Raw genomic sequence first — 18,491 nt, 5'->3', positions numbered from 1 at the left:
ATAAATAATGATAAAGAATAATATATATTCTTTAAAATAATAATCATAATCCTATTATTTAAAATATTATTTTAAAATAGTACTTAAGCTAAATAATAAATATTAATTAAAAATAATTATTAATTAATATAACGATCAAATAATGTTTTTAAACATTAATTATAATGATACTAAATAAATGAACAATTAAATAAAAATATATATGATTTTAAAATAGAACATAATATTAAATAATAAAGATTAATTTTCAAATATATATATATATTTGAAATAATGGCCAAATAATACTATATATTTTTAAATATTAATTATAATACTAAATGAATAATTAAAATTATCAAATACTAATATATCTGTATTAATTATAATAATACTAAATAAATGAAGAATTAAATAAAAATATCTATTATTTGAAATAATACTTATAATAATATCAAATAAATATCAAATTTAAATATATTAAAATCACAATAGGAAAAAAATTACAAATAGTGACGACGACACTTTATATAAAGCCTTTAATTGAAAACTCCGGGAAAAAAACACAATTTTTTTAATATATATTTACATATGTTTTGTCAAGAAATAAACAAAAAAAAAGAGAGAGGAAAAACCAAACAAACAAAATCCTTATTAAAACAAATAACCAGGAATATATTTTCCAACCCGAGTGCGTTTTGGGATAAGATATAATATATACATACATATATAATATATAATAATATAATATAAAAGACATTAATCGTTTCCTCCTAATAATTAATTAAATCCCATTAATTAAAAAGGAAGACAAAAAAATCAACCATTTAGTATTATTATACATCTAAAAAAATTAATTCCTTTTCAGTAGCTAAGAAAAAAACCATAAAATAGAATAGCAATAATTAATTAACCTTAATTAGCTATCAACAAAATTATTAATTGGCTAATTAATTAGCGAATTCAGGAACAAATTATTAATAATTGGTATTGATTGGCTAATTAACGAGTGATTAACCGCCACTTAAATACCTAATTAATATTAATTAATTACAATAACCAACATCAATTAGCTACTTAGCTTGCAATCCATCGCTAATTAATTAGCTAATCAATATCAGTTGAATTAATCATATTAATTTCTATTAATCGGTTGAACTGATTATTCAGTTCATAATTAGCTAACTAATTAGAAAATTCATATCAACTAATCAACAAGAAAGATAACGTTCCATCGTTAACTTGCGACTGAAATTCGGGTATGCATAAAATCAACATTTTACTATTATTTCTAGAATTTTGCTTGTCAATCAAATGTGACCCCGCCCCTTTCAAAGGGAGGAGTCAAGTGGTGGAGTGACGAAGTGGGCGGGGCCTAAAGAATTATTATTGAAATTCTAATATTATTTCCATATTTTTCCCCTCGTCTGTCAATCAAAATGTTGATTGACAGGGAGGGGCGGGGTCAAACAGGAGGGGGGCAGGGACTCAGGATTCGAACTCTCAACATGTTAATTAATCAAGTTGTTTATTTATGTAGAAATATTAGAAAAACAAACGTATTTTTTGGGGGGGAGGGGTCACTTCCTGTCGTGCCCCCCGAGGGGCGGGGCCTGGTGCAAGGGGTCGGCGTCGGGGTCGACGAGGGAGGAGGCGAAGGCGGACTGGACGATCTGGAAGCCGAAGGACTCGAGGAGGGACATGCTCTGCTGCGGGGAGAAGGGCGACGCCCCCAGGTCGGCCAGGGTCGCGACCCCCGACGACACCAACGACGACCCCCCCGCCGGGCGCGGGTGGGCCTTGTGGACGTGCTTGGCCAGGAAGGCCTTCGAGCGGAAGACCCCCCCGCACTCCACGCACGGGAAGCGCCGCTCCGCCGCCACCGCCTCCAGCGCGTCCGGGTCGGGGCCCGCCTTCAGCTCGTCCGGGAGGTCGCCGTAGGGGTCGGGGTCGGCGCCCTCAATCGGGTCCAAAGGGGAGCATTTCAGGCCTGGCGGAGAAGCAGACAGACGACAACGTCATCGAGACAACAGGACACCACATACCTACTCTTAGACGACTGACGCACCTGAGAACGGTAAAAGTCCGTTTGTGAGGGACCTCGTATCTCCGAAACTAATTCACCGATTGCTTCGAAATTTGGACACAACGTAGCATTCGAGCTGGCGAGTGTTTTAAGGGAACCCACGTACCTACTCTTACACACATTCGAGCTTAAGGGACCCACATACCTACTCTTACACACCTGTGGCGCCTGAGAAAGGTAAAAGTCCGTTTGTGAGGGACCTCGTATCTCCAAAACTACTTCACCGATGTGTTCGAAGTTTGGACACAACGTAGCATTCGAGCTGGCGAGTGTTTTAACGGAACCCACGTACCTACTCTTACACACATTCGAGCTTAAGGGACCCACACACCTACTCTTACACACCTGTGGCGCCTGAGAAAGGTAAAAGTCCGTTTGTGAGGGACCTCGTATCTCCAAAACTACTTCACCGATGTGTTCGAAGTTTGGACACAACGTAGCATTCGAGCTGGCGAGTGTTTTAAGGGAACCCACGTACCTACTCTTACACACATTCGAGCTTAAGGGACCCACACACCTACTCTTACACACCTGTGGCGCCTGAGAAAGGTAAAAGTCCGTTTGTGAGGGACCTCGTATCTCCAAAACTACTTCACCGATGTGTTCGAAGTTTGGACACAACGTAGCATTCGAGCTGGCGAGTGTTTTAACGGAACCCACGTACCTACTCTTACACACATTCGAGCTTAAGGGACCCACACACCTACTCTTACACACCTGTGGCGCCTGAGAAAGATAAAAGTCCGTTTGTGAGGGACCTCGTATCTCCGAAACTAATTCACCGATTGCTTCGAAATTTGGACACAACGTAGCATTCGAGCTGGCGAGTGTTTTAAGGTATTCACATACCTACTCTTACACACATTCGAGCTTAAGGGACCCACATACCTACTCTTACACACATTCGAGCTTAAGGGACCCACATACCTACTCTTACACACATTCGAGCTTAAGGGACCCACATACCTACTCTTACACACCTGTGGCGCCTGAGAACGGTAAAAGTCCGTTTGTGAGGGACCTCGTATCTCCGAAACTAATTCACCGATTGCTTCGAAATTTGGACACAATGTAGCATTCGAGCTGGCGAGTGTTTTAAGGTATTCACATACCTACTCTTACACACATTCGAGCTTAAGGGACCCACATACCTACTCTTACACACATTCGAGCTTAAGGGAACCCACATACCTACTCTTACACACATTCGAGCTTAAGGGAACCCACATACCTACTCTTACACACCTGTGGCGCCTGAGAAAGGTAAAAGTCCGTTTGTGAGGGACCTCGTATCTCCGAAACTAATTCACCGATTGCTTCGAAATTTGGACACAACGTAGCATTCGAGCTGGCAAGTGTTTTAAGGTATTCACATACCTACTCTTACACACATACCTACTCTTACACACCTGTGGCGCCTGAGAATGGTAAAAGTCCGTTTGTGAGGGACCTCGTATCTCCGAAACTAATTCACCGATTGCTTCGAAATTTGGACACAACGTAGCAATCGAACTGGCGAGTGTTTTAAGGGAACCCACATACCTACTCTTACACACATACCTACTCTTACACACCTGTGGCGCCTGAGAATGGTAAAAGTCCGTTTGTGAGGGACCTCGTATCTCCGAAACTAATTCACCGATGTGTTCGAAGTTTGGACACAACGTAGCAATCGAGCTGGCGAGTGTTTTAAGGGAACCCACGTACCTACTTTGACCAACCTGTCGCCCCTGAGAAAGGTAAAACCATGCTGCGGTCTATGCAAAGGACTGGTCTAGAATGGGACGGGATGGGCGGGGGGGGGGCGGGGCGTGAGGAGGCGGTACTTGCCTTTGATGCCATAGGTCCTGGCGCTGTGGAGGCAGGCGGCTGGCCCCGCCCCATTCGGGAGGGGCTCCGGTTGCCGGGAGACCTGGGGAAGGGGAACATCGTGGTGGGTTTTAACATGGACCTTTAAGTAGGAGGCAGAGGAGAAACCTAGACAAGACAAAAGGAGGTCAGAGATCCTGCGCCCCGGACGCCGGCCGGCCGGACACCCGCCCCGCCCCTGCCCTCGCCTCCCGTCTCGCTCTGCAAGGCCTGCCTCCGAAACACCAACAACAACAACAACAACTCCTCCTCCTCCTCATCCCCGAATTACGGGAAACACATGGCGTAATAATAATATAATAACAAATAATAACGTAAAATAAATAATATAAATAAATGATAACATGAAATAAAATAAATGAAATATGAAATGATACGAAACAAATAATATAAAATATATAGTATTATAACATAAAATACATAGTGTAATAATACAAAACAAATAATAATAGTATAAAAGACAATATAACTAATGCATAAAATAATATCATGTAATATAATATAGTATAGTATAAAATAATAATATAAAATATATAGTATAATACAAAACAAATAATAATAGTATAAATACAAAATAAATAATGCATAATATAATAAAATATAATAATAATATAATGTAATATAATATAGAATAATATAAAATAATAATAATATAAAATACATAGTGTAATAATACAAAACAAATAATAATAGTATAAAATACAATATAACTAATGCATAAAATAATATAATGTAATATAATATAGTATAAAATAATAATATAAAATATATTGTATAATACAAAACAAATAATAATAGTATAAATACAAAATAAATAATGCATAATATAATAAAATATAATAATAATATAATGTAATATAATATAGAATAATATAAAATAATAATAATATAAAATACATAGTGTAATAATACAAAACAAATAATAATAGTATAAAATACAATATAACTAATGCATAAAATAATATAATGTAATATAATATAGTATAAAATAATAATATAAAATATATTGTATAATACAAAACAAATAATAATAGTATAAATACAAAATAAATAATGCATAATATAATAAAATATAATAATAATATAATGTAATATAATATAGTATAATATAAAATAATAATAATATAAAATACATAGTGTAATAATACAAAACAAATAATAATAGTATAAAATACAATATAACTAATGCATAAAATAATATCATGTAATATAATATAGTATAAAATAATAATATAAAATATATAGTATAATACAAAACAAATAATAATAGTATAAATACAAAATAAATAATGCATAATATAATAAAACATAATAATAATGTAATGTAATATAATATAGTATAATATAAAATAATAATAATATAAAATACATAGTGTAATAATACAAAACAAATAATAATAGTATATAATAAATAATGTAAAATATAGTAATAATGTAATATAATAATATATACATTATTATTTTATTTTAATATAGAGCATATATAGTATTATTTATATTTATTATATTATTTATAACCCAAATAATATAGCAGAAAATATGTAATAAAATATAATGATATAAAATTAATAATATGCATAATAATTTAAAATAAATATAACTAATATAAAATAAGTATAATATAAATAATAATAAATATAATAGAAATAATAATATAAAATAAATATAGCATAAAAATAAATACAAATAATAATAATATGAAATAAGTATAATATAAATAATAATAATAAATGAATATAATATAAATAATAATATAAAATAAATATAACATAAAAATAAATACAAATAATAATATAAAATATAATATAAATAATAATATAAAATAAATATAACAAAAATAAATACAAATAATAATATAAAATAAGTATAATATAAATAAAAATGAATATAATATAATAATATAAAATAAATATAACATAAAAATAAGTACAAATAATAATATAAAATAAGTATAATATAAATAAAAAATGAATATAAAAATAATATAAAATATATATAACATAAAATAAATACAAATAATAATAATAATAAGTATAATATAAATAATAACATAAAACAAATGTAATATAAAATAAGTATAATATAAATAATAATAAAAAATGAATATAATATAAATAATAATAAATATAACAGAAATAATATAAAATAAATATAACAGAAATAATATAAAATAAATATAACATAAAAATAAATACAAATAATAATATAAAATAAGTATAATATATATAAAAATGAATATAATATAAATAATAATATAAAATATAATATAGATAATAATAATAAATATAATATGAATAATATAAAATAAATATAACAGAAATAATAATATAAAATAAATATAACAGAAATAATAATATAAAATAAATATAACATAAACATTACATAAAAATAAATACAAATAATAATATAAAATAAGTATAATATATATAAAAATGAATATAATATAAATAATAATATAAAATATAATATAAATAATAATAACAATAAATATAATATGAATAATAATATAAAATAAATATAACAGAAATAATAAAATAAATATAACATAAAAATAATAATATAAAATAAGTATAATATATATAAAAATGAATATAATATAAATAATAATATAAAATATAAATAATAATAATAAATATAATATGAATAATAATATAAAATAAATATAACAGAAATAATAAAATAAATATAACATAAAAATAAATACAAATAATAATATAAAATAAGTATAATATATATAAAAATGAATATAATAATATGAATAATAATATAAAATAAATATAACAGAAATAATAATATAAAATAAATAATAATAATAATAATAATAATAATAATAATAATAATAATAATAATAATAATATAAAATGCATTTAATGTAAGTAATAATACCCGCGGGGGGGGGGGGTGCCTACCGCGGTTGCAGATGGTGCAGAAGTTGCTGGGCCCCTCGCTGTGCTTCTTCAGGTGGTCGGCCAGGTAGGCTGCCCGCAGGAACTTCCCGCACACCTGGCACGGGACCTTGTCCTCGTGGCACGCCAGGTGCGAGCGCAGCCGGTCACGCGTGGCAAACGAGGCCTGGCACGTCTGGCCCCAAAACACACGCCCGGAAGGAAGGAAGGAAGGAAGGAAGGAAGGAAGGAAGAAGCACACGCAGGCACCGTTACCATCCTAGGCTGATGCTGCTGCTGCCATTATTATTATTATTATTATTATTATTATTATTATTATTATTATTATTATTATTATTATAATAAAAAATTACAACTTTTTAAAAGATTTTTTTCCCCTTTTCCCAGAAATGCAAGTAAAATTAAATGGAAAATCAATATGATTTTTCCCCTCATTATTTCAACTTCTTTGGACAAAGCACTGAGCAAAACAGATTGACAATCATTAACCAGAATGAAAAAGGAAATATTTTTTTCACAATCATGGTCCAGCATGAATAAATAATATTTCGATTTTTTTAAAAAAACAAAAAACAAATAAATAATGCAACAATAATAAAATAATAATATCATACCAAATAATGAAATAATAATACCATACCAAACAATAAAATTAAATAATAATAATACCAAATAAAAAATTAAACAACAAAAATGGAAGAATACCAAATAATAAAATTAAATAATACCAAATAAAAATTAAATAATAAAAAATGAAAGAATACCAATAATAATATAGAAAATTAAATGATACCAAATAATAAAAATTAAATAATAAAAAATGAAAGAATACCAATAATAATATAGAAAATTAAATGATACCAAATAATAAAAATTAAATAATAAAAAATGAAAGAATACCAATAATAATATAGAAAATTAAATGATACCAAATAATAAAAATTAAATAATAAAAAATGAAAGAATACCAATAATAATATAGAAAATTAAATGATACCAAATAATAAAACTTAAATAATAAAAAATGAAAGAATACCAATAATAATATAGAAAATTAAATGATACCAAATAATAAAACTTAAATAATAAAAAATGAAAGAATACCAATAATAATATAGAAAATTAAATGATACCAAATAATAAAAATTAAATAATAAAAAATGAAAGAATACCAATAATAATATAGAAAATTAAATGATACCAAATAATAAAAATGAAATAATAAAAAATGAAAGAATACCAATAATAATATAGAAAATTAAATGATAACAAATAATAAAAATTAAATAATAATACCAAATAAAGATTAAATAATATAACAAAAAATTAAACAATACCATTTAATAAAAATGAAATATTCCTAATAATCATGACAATAATAAATAATGCGAAACGATAAAAATAGTAAAAATTAAATAACAATAATAAAATACAAAGTAATGAAAATTAAATAATAATACCAAATAAAAATTAAATAATATAACCAACTAAATAATAATACCAAATCATTATAATAAATGAAAATCAAACAATACCATTTGATAAAAATTACATATTCCCAATAATCATGACAATAATAAAGAATGCGAAATGATAAAAATTAAATAATAGTAGTAAAAATTAAATAATACTGTAATAATGACAATAATAAATAATGCGAAATGATAAAAAATTAAATAATAGTAGCAGTAATAAAATGCCAAACGATGAAAATTAAATAATAGTAAAAATTAAATAATACTGTAATAATGACAATAATAAATAATGCGAAATGATAAAAAATTAAATAATAGTAGCAGTAATAAAATGCCAAACGATGAAAATTAAATAATAGTAAAAATTAAATAATACTGTAATAATGACAATAATAAATAATGCAAAATGATAAAAAATTAAATAATAGTAGCAATAATAAAATGCCAAACGATGAAAATTAAATAATAGTAAAAATTAAATAATACTGTAATAATGACAATAATAAATAATGCGAAATGATAAAAAATTAAATAATAGTAACAATAATAAAATGCCAAACGATGAAAATTAAATAATAGTAGTAAAAATTAAATAATAGTAACAGTAATAAAATGCCAAACGATGAAAATTAAATAATAGTAGTAAAAATTAAATAATACTGTAATAATGACAATAATAAATAATGCGAAATGATAAAAAATTAAATAATAGTAGCAATAATAAAATGCCAAACGATGAAAATTAAATAATAGTAAAAATTAAATAATACGGTAATAATGACAATAATAAAGAATGCGAAATGATAAAAAATTAAATAATAGTAGCAATAATAAAATGCCAAATGATAATTATAATAAATAATACTGAATAATAAAAATAACAGTCATAATTATAATAAATAATACTGAATAATAAAAATAATAATACTGAATAATTATAATAAATAATACTGAATAATAAAAATAATAACAGTCATAATTATAATAAATAATACTGAATAATAAAAATAACAGTCATAATTATAATTAATAATACTGAATAATTATAATAAATAATACTGAATAATAAAAATAATAATACTGAATAATTATAATAAATAATACTGAATAATTATAATAATATTACTGAATAATTATAATAAATAATACTGAATAATAAAAATAATAATACTGAATAATTATAATAAATAATACTGAATAATAAAAATAATAATACTGAGTAATTATAATAAATAATACTGAATAATTATAATAAATAATACTGTATAATAAAAATAATAATACTGAATAATTATAATAAATAATACTGAATAATAAAAATAATAATACTGAATAATTATAATAAATAATACTGAATAATAAAAATAACAGTCATAATTATAATAAATAATACTGAATAATTATAATAAATAATACTGAATAATTATAATAAAAAATACTGAATAATTATAATAAAAAATACTGAATAATAAAAATAATAATACTGAATCATTATAATAAATAATACTGAATAATAAAAATAACAGTCATAATTATAATAAATAATACTGAATAATTATAATAAATAATACTGAATAATAAAGATAATAATACTGAATAATTATAATAAATAATACTGAATAATAAAAATAATAACAGTCATAATTATAATAAATAATACTGAATAATAAAAATAATAATACTGAATAATTATAATAAATAATACTGTATAATAAAAATAATAATACTGAATAATTATAATAAATAATACTGAATAATAAAAATAACAGTCATAATTATAATAAATAATACTGAATAATTATAATAAATAATACTGAATAATTATAATAAAAAATACTGAATAATTATAATAAAAAATACTGAATAATAAAAATAATAATACTGAATAATTATAATAAATAATACTGAATAATAAAAATAACAGTCACAATAAACTAACGATACCAAATAATAAAACAGTAACTATAATAATAAAAGCAGGTAGCCATCATAGCGGGCTGTCTATCCCCGGGCGGGCGGTCCTTCGGGGGTCTCTTATCTGACGCGGCGCCGCATGTACGGTCTACACGGGACACGGAAGGCCATTGCGTGTGCGTGTTGCGAAATACCTCTGTGCGCCGCAAGGGCTCATGGGACGGCGGCGGAGAGGCAGGCGGAGGAGGAGGAGGAGGAGGAGGAGGGAGGCCTGGTCCCGGGAGTCCCATTCCCTGCTAAGCCAACAGGAGGTTAGATTCTTCCACAACAACAACAACAACATTATTACCATATTTTCTGGCGTATAAGACTACTCATTTTTATTCGGCGTGCGTTGGGAGAGAGAGGTTTCGTCTCTTCCAACAACATCATGATCACACCGTATTTTCTGGCGTATAAGACTACTCATTTTTATTCGGCGTGCGTTGGAAGAGAGACAGTCTCTTCCAACAACAACAACATCATTATTACCATATTTTTTGGCGTATAAGACTACTCATTTTTATTCGGCGTGCGTTGGAAGAGAGACAGTCTCTTCCAACAACAACAACATCACTACCGTATTTTCTGGCGTATAAGACTACTCATTTTTATTCGGCGTGCGTTGGAAGAGAGACAGTCTCTTCCAACAACAACAACATCATTATTACCATATTTTTTGGCGTATAAGACTACTCATTTTTATTCGGCGTGCGTTGGAAGAGAGACAGTCTCTTCCAACAACAACAACATCACTACCGTATTTTCTGGCGTATAAGACTACTCATTTTTATTCGGCGTGCGTTGGAAGAGAGACAGTCTCTTCCAACAACAACAACATCATTATTACCATATTTACTGGCGTATAAGACTACTCATTTTTATTCGGCGTGCGTTGGAAGAGAGAGGTTTAGTCTCTTCCAACAACATCATGATCACACCGTATTTTCTGGCGTATAAGACTACTCATCTTTATTCGGCGTGCGTTGGGAGAGAGAGGTTTAGTCTCTTCCAACAACATCATGATCACACCGTATTTTCTGGCGTATAAGACTACTCATCTTTATTCGGCGTGCGTTGGAAGAGAGACAGTCTCTTCCAACAACAACAACATCACTACCGTATTTTCTGGCGTATAAGACTATTTATTTTTATTCAGTGTGCGTTGGGAGAGAGACAGTCTCTTCCAACAACAACAACATCATTATTACCATATTTACTGGCGTATAAGACTACTCATTTTTATTCGGCGTGCGTTGGGAGAGAGAGGTTTAGTCTCTTCCAACAACATCATGATCACACCGTATTTTCTGGCGTATAAGACTACTCATCTTTATTCGGCGTGCGTTGGGAGAGAGAGGTTTAGTCTCTTCCAACAACAACATCATCACTACCGTAATTTCTGGCGTATAAGACTACTCATTTTTATTCAGCGTGCGTTGGAAGAGAGACAGTCTCTTCAAACAACAACAACATCATCACTACCGTATTTTCTGGCGTATAAGACTACTCATCTTTATTCGGCGTGCGTTGGGAGAGAGAGGTTTAGTCTCTTCCAACAACATCATGATCACACCGTATTTTCTGGCGTATAAGACTACTCATTTTTATTTGGCGTGCATTGGAAGAGAGGTTAGTCTCTTCCAACAACATCATTATCGCTACCGTATTTTCTGGCGTATAAGACTACTCATTTTTATTCGGCGTGCGTTGGAAGAGAGACAGTCTCTTCCAACAACATCATCACTACCGTATTTTCTGGCGTATAAGACTACTCATTTTTATTCGGCGTGCGTTGGGAGAGAGACAGTCTCTTCCAACAACAACAACATCATTATTACCATGTTTTCTGGCGTATAAGACTACTCATTTTTATTCGGCGTGCATTGGAAGAGAGATTAGTCCCTTCCAACAACATCATTATCACACCATATTTTCTGGCGTATAGGACTACGTATTAACATCATCATCATCATTATCACACCATATTTTCTGCTGTATAGGACTACGTACTTTTATTCAGCGTGCGTTGGAAGAGAGACAGTCTCTTCCAACAACAACAACATCATTATTACCATATTTTCTGGCGTATAAGACTACTTATTTTTATTCAGTGTGTGTTGGAAGAGAGACAGTCTCTTCCAACAACAACATCATTTTTACCATATTTTTTGGCGTATAAGACTACTTATTTTTATTCAGTGTGCGTTGGGAGAGAGACAGTCTCTTCCAACAACAACAACATCATTATTACCATATTTTCTGGCGTATAAGACTACTCATTTTTATTCGGCGTGCGTTGGAAGAGAGACAGTCTCTTCCAACAACAACAACATCATTATTACCATATTTTTTGGCGTATAAGACTACTTATTTTTATTCAGTGTGCGTTGGGAGAGAGACAGTCTCTTCCAACAACAACAACATCATTATTACCATATTTTCTGGCGTATAAGACTACTCATTTTTATTCGGCGTGCGTTGGAAGAGAGACAGTCTCTTCAAACAACATCATTATTACCATATTTTCTGGTGTATAAGACTACTCATTTTTATTCAGCGTGCGTTGGGAGAGAGACAGTCTCTTCCAACAACAACATCATTATTACCATATTTTCTGGCGTATAAGACTACTCATTTTTATTCGGCGTGCGTTGGAAGAGAGACAGTCTCTTCCAACAACATCATTATTACCATATTGTTGTGCATCACTGTGTTGTGATGTGTAGTTCTTTTATATGCTGTTTATATTGTATTGTTCTGGGCATGGCCCCATGTAAGCCGCCCCGAGTCCCCGTTGGGGAGATGGTGGCGGGGTATAAATAAAGTATTATTATTATTATTATTATTACTATTATTATTATATTTTCTGGCGTATAAGACTACTTATTTTTATTTGGTGTGCGTTGGAAGAGAGGTAGTCTTATACGGCAATTATATCCCCGGACGCTATATTTTAACTGGAAAACAGTTTGGGGGGGGCGACTTATACGCCAGAAAATGTGGCATTTACTTACTATGAAAAATTATCCCCAAAAAATCATATATATGATTATATTTTATTATATAATTATTACATTACACTATTATATTATTATTATTATTAGACGCTACTGTATATATGATTTTTCTATAATTGTTCATAATACATAATATCATAATAGTATATATAAAATAATATTATAACATTATGTATTATGAACAATTATAGAAAAATCATATATACAGTAGAGTCTAATAATAATATAATAATACAATAGTGTAATGCAATAATTATATAATAAAATATAATATAATCTTATATAGTAATATAATGCAATATAAAAATGTAATATGACATAATAATGTATGAATATTATAACAATACAGGATATATAATAACAATGTTTTATGATGATGTGGCATAATGTAACATATAATAATATAAAATAATATAATGCATAATAATATAATATAATAATATATAATACGTATATATATATATATATATGAATATGTAATATGATATAATATTCCAAATATATTATTATTATTGTTGTTGTTGTTGTTATTGTTTTGTTTTTTATTGTTTTATTATATAATTATTACATTACACTATTATATTATTATTATTATTAGACGCTACTGTATATATGATTTTTCTATAATTGTTCATAATACATAATATTATAATAGTATATATAAAATAATATTATAACATTATGTATTATGAACAATTATAGAAAAATCATATATACAGTAGAGTCTATAATAATAATATAATAATACAATAGTGTCATGCAATAATTATATAATAAAATATAATATAATCTTATATAGTAATATAATGCAATATAAAAATGTAATATGACATAATAATGTATGAATATTATAACAATACAGGATATATAATGACAATGTTTTATGATGATGTGGCATAATGTAACATATAATAATATAAAATAATATAATGCATAATAATATAATATAATAATAATACATAATACGTATATATATATATATATATATGAATATGTAATATGATATAATATTCCAAATATATTATTATTATTGTTGTTGTTGTTGTTGTTGTTGTTATTGTTTTGCTCAGTGCTTTCTTCAAAGAGGAAACTCGGAATAAAGACCCGAAGAGGCCGAGAGGCCATTTAGATCTATTTATATATAGATATATAAATATATAGATATATAAATACAGAATAAATAGATAAATACCTGACATTTGTGAGGCCGCTCCGAGGTGTGGACCTGCTTGATGTGCCCGTTCAAATGGTCCGGCCTTGGAGGAAAATAAAATAAAAATTCACTAATTATTTTAATTATGTTATTTCAAAAAAAATAATTTCAGTAAAATAAATATTTATTAAAAATAAATGTTTTTAGATATTAATAACAAAATAGTTCTGATAATTTCAGTAAAGTAACAACGCTGAATAATATACTTAAAACAATTCATAAAAATAACAATAGCGGTTGAAAAAAATAATTTACAAAGAATAATAAAATCACAAAAATACAAAATAATAATCACCAAAAAAAAAAAGTCGAAAATATTCACAAAAATAAAAATGAAATTAATAATCACAACAAAGATATTCATCGAAATAATCTCAAAAATAGTCACAAAAATCAAAATAATAATAGTAATCACAAAAGAGAAATAAATATATAAATAAAAATTCACTAATTATTTTAATTATGTTATTTCAAAAAAATAATTTCAGTAAAATAAATATTTATTAAAAATAAATGTTTTTAGATATTAATAACAAAATAGTTCTGATAATTTCAGTAAAGTAACAACGCTGAATAATATACTTAAAACAATTCATAAAAATAACAATAGCGGTTGAAAAAAATAATTTACAAAGAATAATAAAATCACAAAAATACAAAATAATAATCACCAAAAAAAAAAAAACGTCAAAAATATTCACAAAAATAAAAATAAAATTAATAATCACAACAAAGATATTCATCGAAATAATCTCAAAAATAGTCACAAAAATCAAAATAATAATAGTAATCACAAAAGAGAAATAAATATATAAATAAAAATTCACTAATTATTTTAATTATGTTATTTCAAAAAAAATAATTTCAGTAAAATAAATATTTATTAAAAATAAATGTTTTTAGATATTAATAACAAAATAGTTCTGATAATTTCAGTAAAGTAACAACGCTGAATAATATACTTAAAATAATTAATAAAAATAACAATAGCAGTTGAAAAAAATAATTTACAAAGAATAATAAAATCACAAAACCGTCGAAAATATTCACAAAAATAAAAATAAAATTAATAATCACAACAAAGATATTCATCGAAACAATCTCAAAAATAGTCACAAAAATCTAAATAATAATAGTAATCACAAAAACAAACTCAAAATCAGTCACAAAAATAGTAATAAAAATAAAATAATAACAAAAATATACACAAAATAATTAAAACAGAAATCAATATAATAATAATAATCAAAATGATAATAATAAATATTCACCCAAATAATCAGAAAAAACCATCCAAAAATAAAAATCAATTAAAAATATTCTCCAAAATAATCAAAATAATAATCACTAAAATAATCTCAAAAATATTCACAAAATAATAACAAATATCAAAATAATCTCAAAAATATTCACAAAATAATAACCAAAATCAAAATAATAATAAATATCAAAATAATATCTGAATAATAATCACTAAAATAATCTCAAAAATATTCACAAAATAATAACAAACACCAAAATAATCACTAAAATAATCTCAAAAATATTCACAAAACAATAACCAAAATCAAAATAATAATAAATATCAAAATAGTATCTGAATAATAATCACTAAAATAATCTCAAAAATATTCACAAAATAATAACAAACATCAAAATAATCACTAAAATCTCAAAAATATTCACAAAACAATAACAAATATCAAAATAATAATAAATATCAAAATAGTATCTGAATAATAATCACTAAAATAATCTCAAAAATATTCACAAAATAATAACAAACACCAAAATAATCACTAAAATAATCTCAAAAATATTCACAAAACAATAACAAATATCAAAATAATATCTGAATAATAATCACTAAAATAATCTCAAAAATGTTCAGAAAATAATAACAAGAAATATCAAAGTCATAATAATCCTAGATATCAAAATAATATCTGAATAATAATCCCTAAAATAATCTCAAAAATAATCCCTAAAATAATCTCAAAAATGTTCAGAAAATAATAACAAGAAATATCAAAGTCATAATAATCATAGATATCAAAATAATATCTGAATAATAATCCCTAAAATAATCTCAAAAATAATCCCTAAAATAATCTGAAAAATATTCACAAAATAATAACAAGAAATATCAAAGTCATAATAATCATAGATATCAAAATAATATCTGAATAATAATCCCTAAAATAATCTCAAAAATATTCACAAAATAATAACAAGAAATATCAAAGTCATAATAATCCTAGATATCAAAATAATATCTGAATAATAATCCCTAAAATAATCTCAAAAATATTCACAAAATAATAACAAGAAATATCAAAGTCATAATAATCCTAGATATCAAAATAATATCTGAATAATAATCCCTAAAATAATCCCTAAAATAATCTCAAAAATATTCACAAAATAATAACCAAAATCAAAATAATAATAAATATCAAAATAATATCTGAATAATAATCCCTAAAATAATCCCTAAAATAATCTCAAAAATATTCACAAAATAATAACAAGAAATATGAAAGTCATAATAATCCTAGATATCAAAATAATATCTGAATAATAATCCCTAAAATAATCCCTAAAATAATCCCTAAAATAATCCCTAAAATAATCCCTAAAATAATCCCTAAAATAATCTCAAAAATAATCTGAAAAATATTCACAAAATAATAACAAGAAATATGAAAGTCATAATAATCCTAGATATCAAAATAATATCTGAATAATAATCCCTAAAATAATCTCAAAAATAATCCCTAAAATAATCTCAAAAATAATCCCTAAAATAATCTCAAAAATAATCTCAAAAATATTCACAAAATAATAACAAGAAATATCAAAGTCATAATAATAATAGATATCAAAATAATATCTGAATAATAATCCCTAAAATAATCTCAAAAATAATCCCTAAAATAATCTCAAAAATAATCCCTAAAATAATCCCTAAAATAATCCCTAAAATAATCTGGAAAATATTCACAAAATAATAACAAGAAATATTCAGAGAATAATAACAAGAACAACCCCTATGGCACTGACCGGGAGAAGCCCTTCCCGCAGCTCTGGCAGATGTAGGGCTTCCCGACGGAGCCGTCGTGGGAGCGGACGTGGTAGGACATGCGGTCCTTCCTCTTGAAGCGCAGGCCGCACACCGGGCACGAGTACGGCTTCTCCCCCGAGTGCGAGAGCTTGTGCCGGTTCAGGTGGTAGACGTCCCGGAAGATCTTCCCGCAGACCTCGCAGGCCACCTGCTTGCGCGTCCGGCTGCGCTTCCGGCCGGGCTCACTACCGGGCTGGGCGAGGCCGGGCCCCTCGGCGGGGGGGGCGGGGGGGGGCGGGGGCGGGGGGGCCCGGCAGGTCCAGGTAGCCGAGCTGCAGGCTGGTCACGCCGTGCTGGGCCTCGTGCTGGCGCAGGCGGTTGGCGTCGGTGAAGACCTTCCCGCACAGGCCGCACGGCAGGATCCCGGCCTCGCGCAGGCCCCCCGGGGCGCTGAACATCACCGAGTCCAGCACGCTCGCCTTCCGCGGCCGGCCCCGCCCGCGCTTCCCCGGCGAGCACGACAACGAGGGCGGCGGCGGCGGCGGCGGGAAGGCGGTGAGCAGGGCGGCCCCGTCGTCGCTGCTCATCCCGGCGATGCCGTTGCCGTTGCTCATGTCCAGCGGGAAGCCCAGCTCGGCGGCCGGGCGGAAGAGCATGAGGTCGGGGCGGGCGGAGGGCGGGACCAGGATCTGGACGTTGGACTGCTTGATGACCTCCTGGCAGATGTCAATCACCGAGCGCATGAGCAGGAACTTGGCCGCCGTCATCAGCTCGGGGAAGCTCTCCAGCCGCACCACGATGCGCGAGGTGTAGGCGAAGTCCAGGATGTCGCCGAAGACCTTGGAGCTGATGGTGTGCATCTCCAGCTCCCGGGGGGGCGCGCGCGGGGCGGGCGGAGGGGGGGACGACGCCGGCACCGAGGACGA

At 28.7% G+C, this 18,491-nt stretch overlaps 1 protein-coding gene across 1 annotated transcript in view; it reads right to left on the bottom strand.

Annotated features, from left to right (window-relative positions):
- Positions 1 to 503: 503 nt before the first annotated feature.
- LOC134292886 (POZ-, AT hook-, and zinc finger-containing protein 1-like) overlaps positions 504 to 18,491 on the bottom strand; it is a 20,849-nt gene continuing 2,861 nt past the window's right edge. Inside the window, 6 exon segments of the mRNA XM_062958453.1 lie at positions 504 to 1,969; positions 3,896 to 4,042; positions 6,844 to 7,015; positions 14,481 to 14,544; positions 17,565 to 17,815; positions 17,817 to 18,491. The exon segment at positions 17,817 to 18,491 is cut by the window's right edge and continues 337 nt beyond it. Of these exon segments, the coding sequence (XP_062814523.1) occupies positions 1,560 to 1,969; positions 3,896 to 4,042; positions 6,844 to 7,015; positions 14,481 to 14,544; positions 17,565 to 17,815; positions 17,817 to 18,491 (1,719 nt within the window). The 3' untranslated portion in view covers positions 504 to 1,559.

This window comes from Anolis carolinensis, chromosome X (assembly GCF_035594765.1).
Source record: "Anolis carolinensis isolate JA03-04 chromosome X, rAnoCar3.1.pri, whole genome shotgun sequence".
Classification (NCBI taxonomy): Eukaryota; Metazoa; Chordata; class Lepidosauria; order Squamata; family Dactyloidae; genus Anolis; species Anolis carolinensis.
This window is presented reverse-complemented; position numbering and strand designations above follow the sequence as displayed.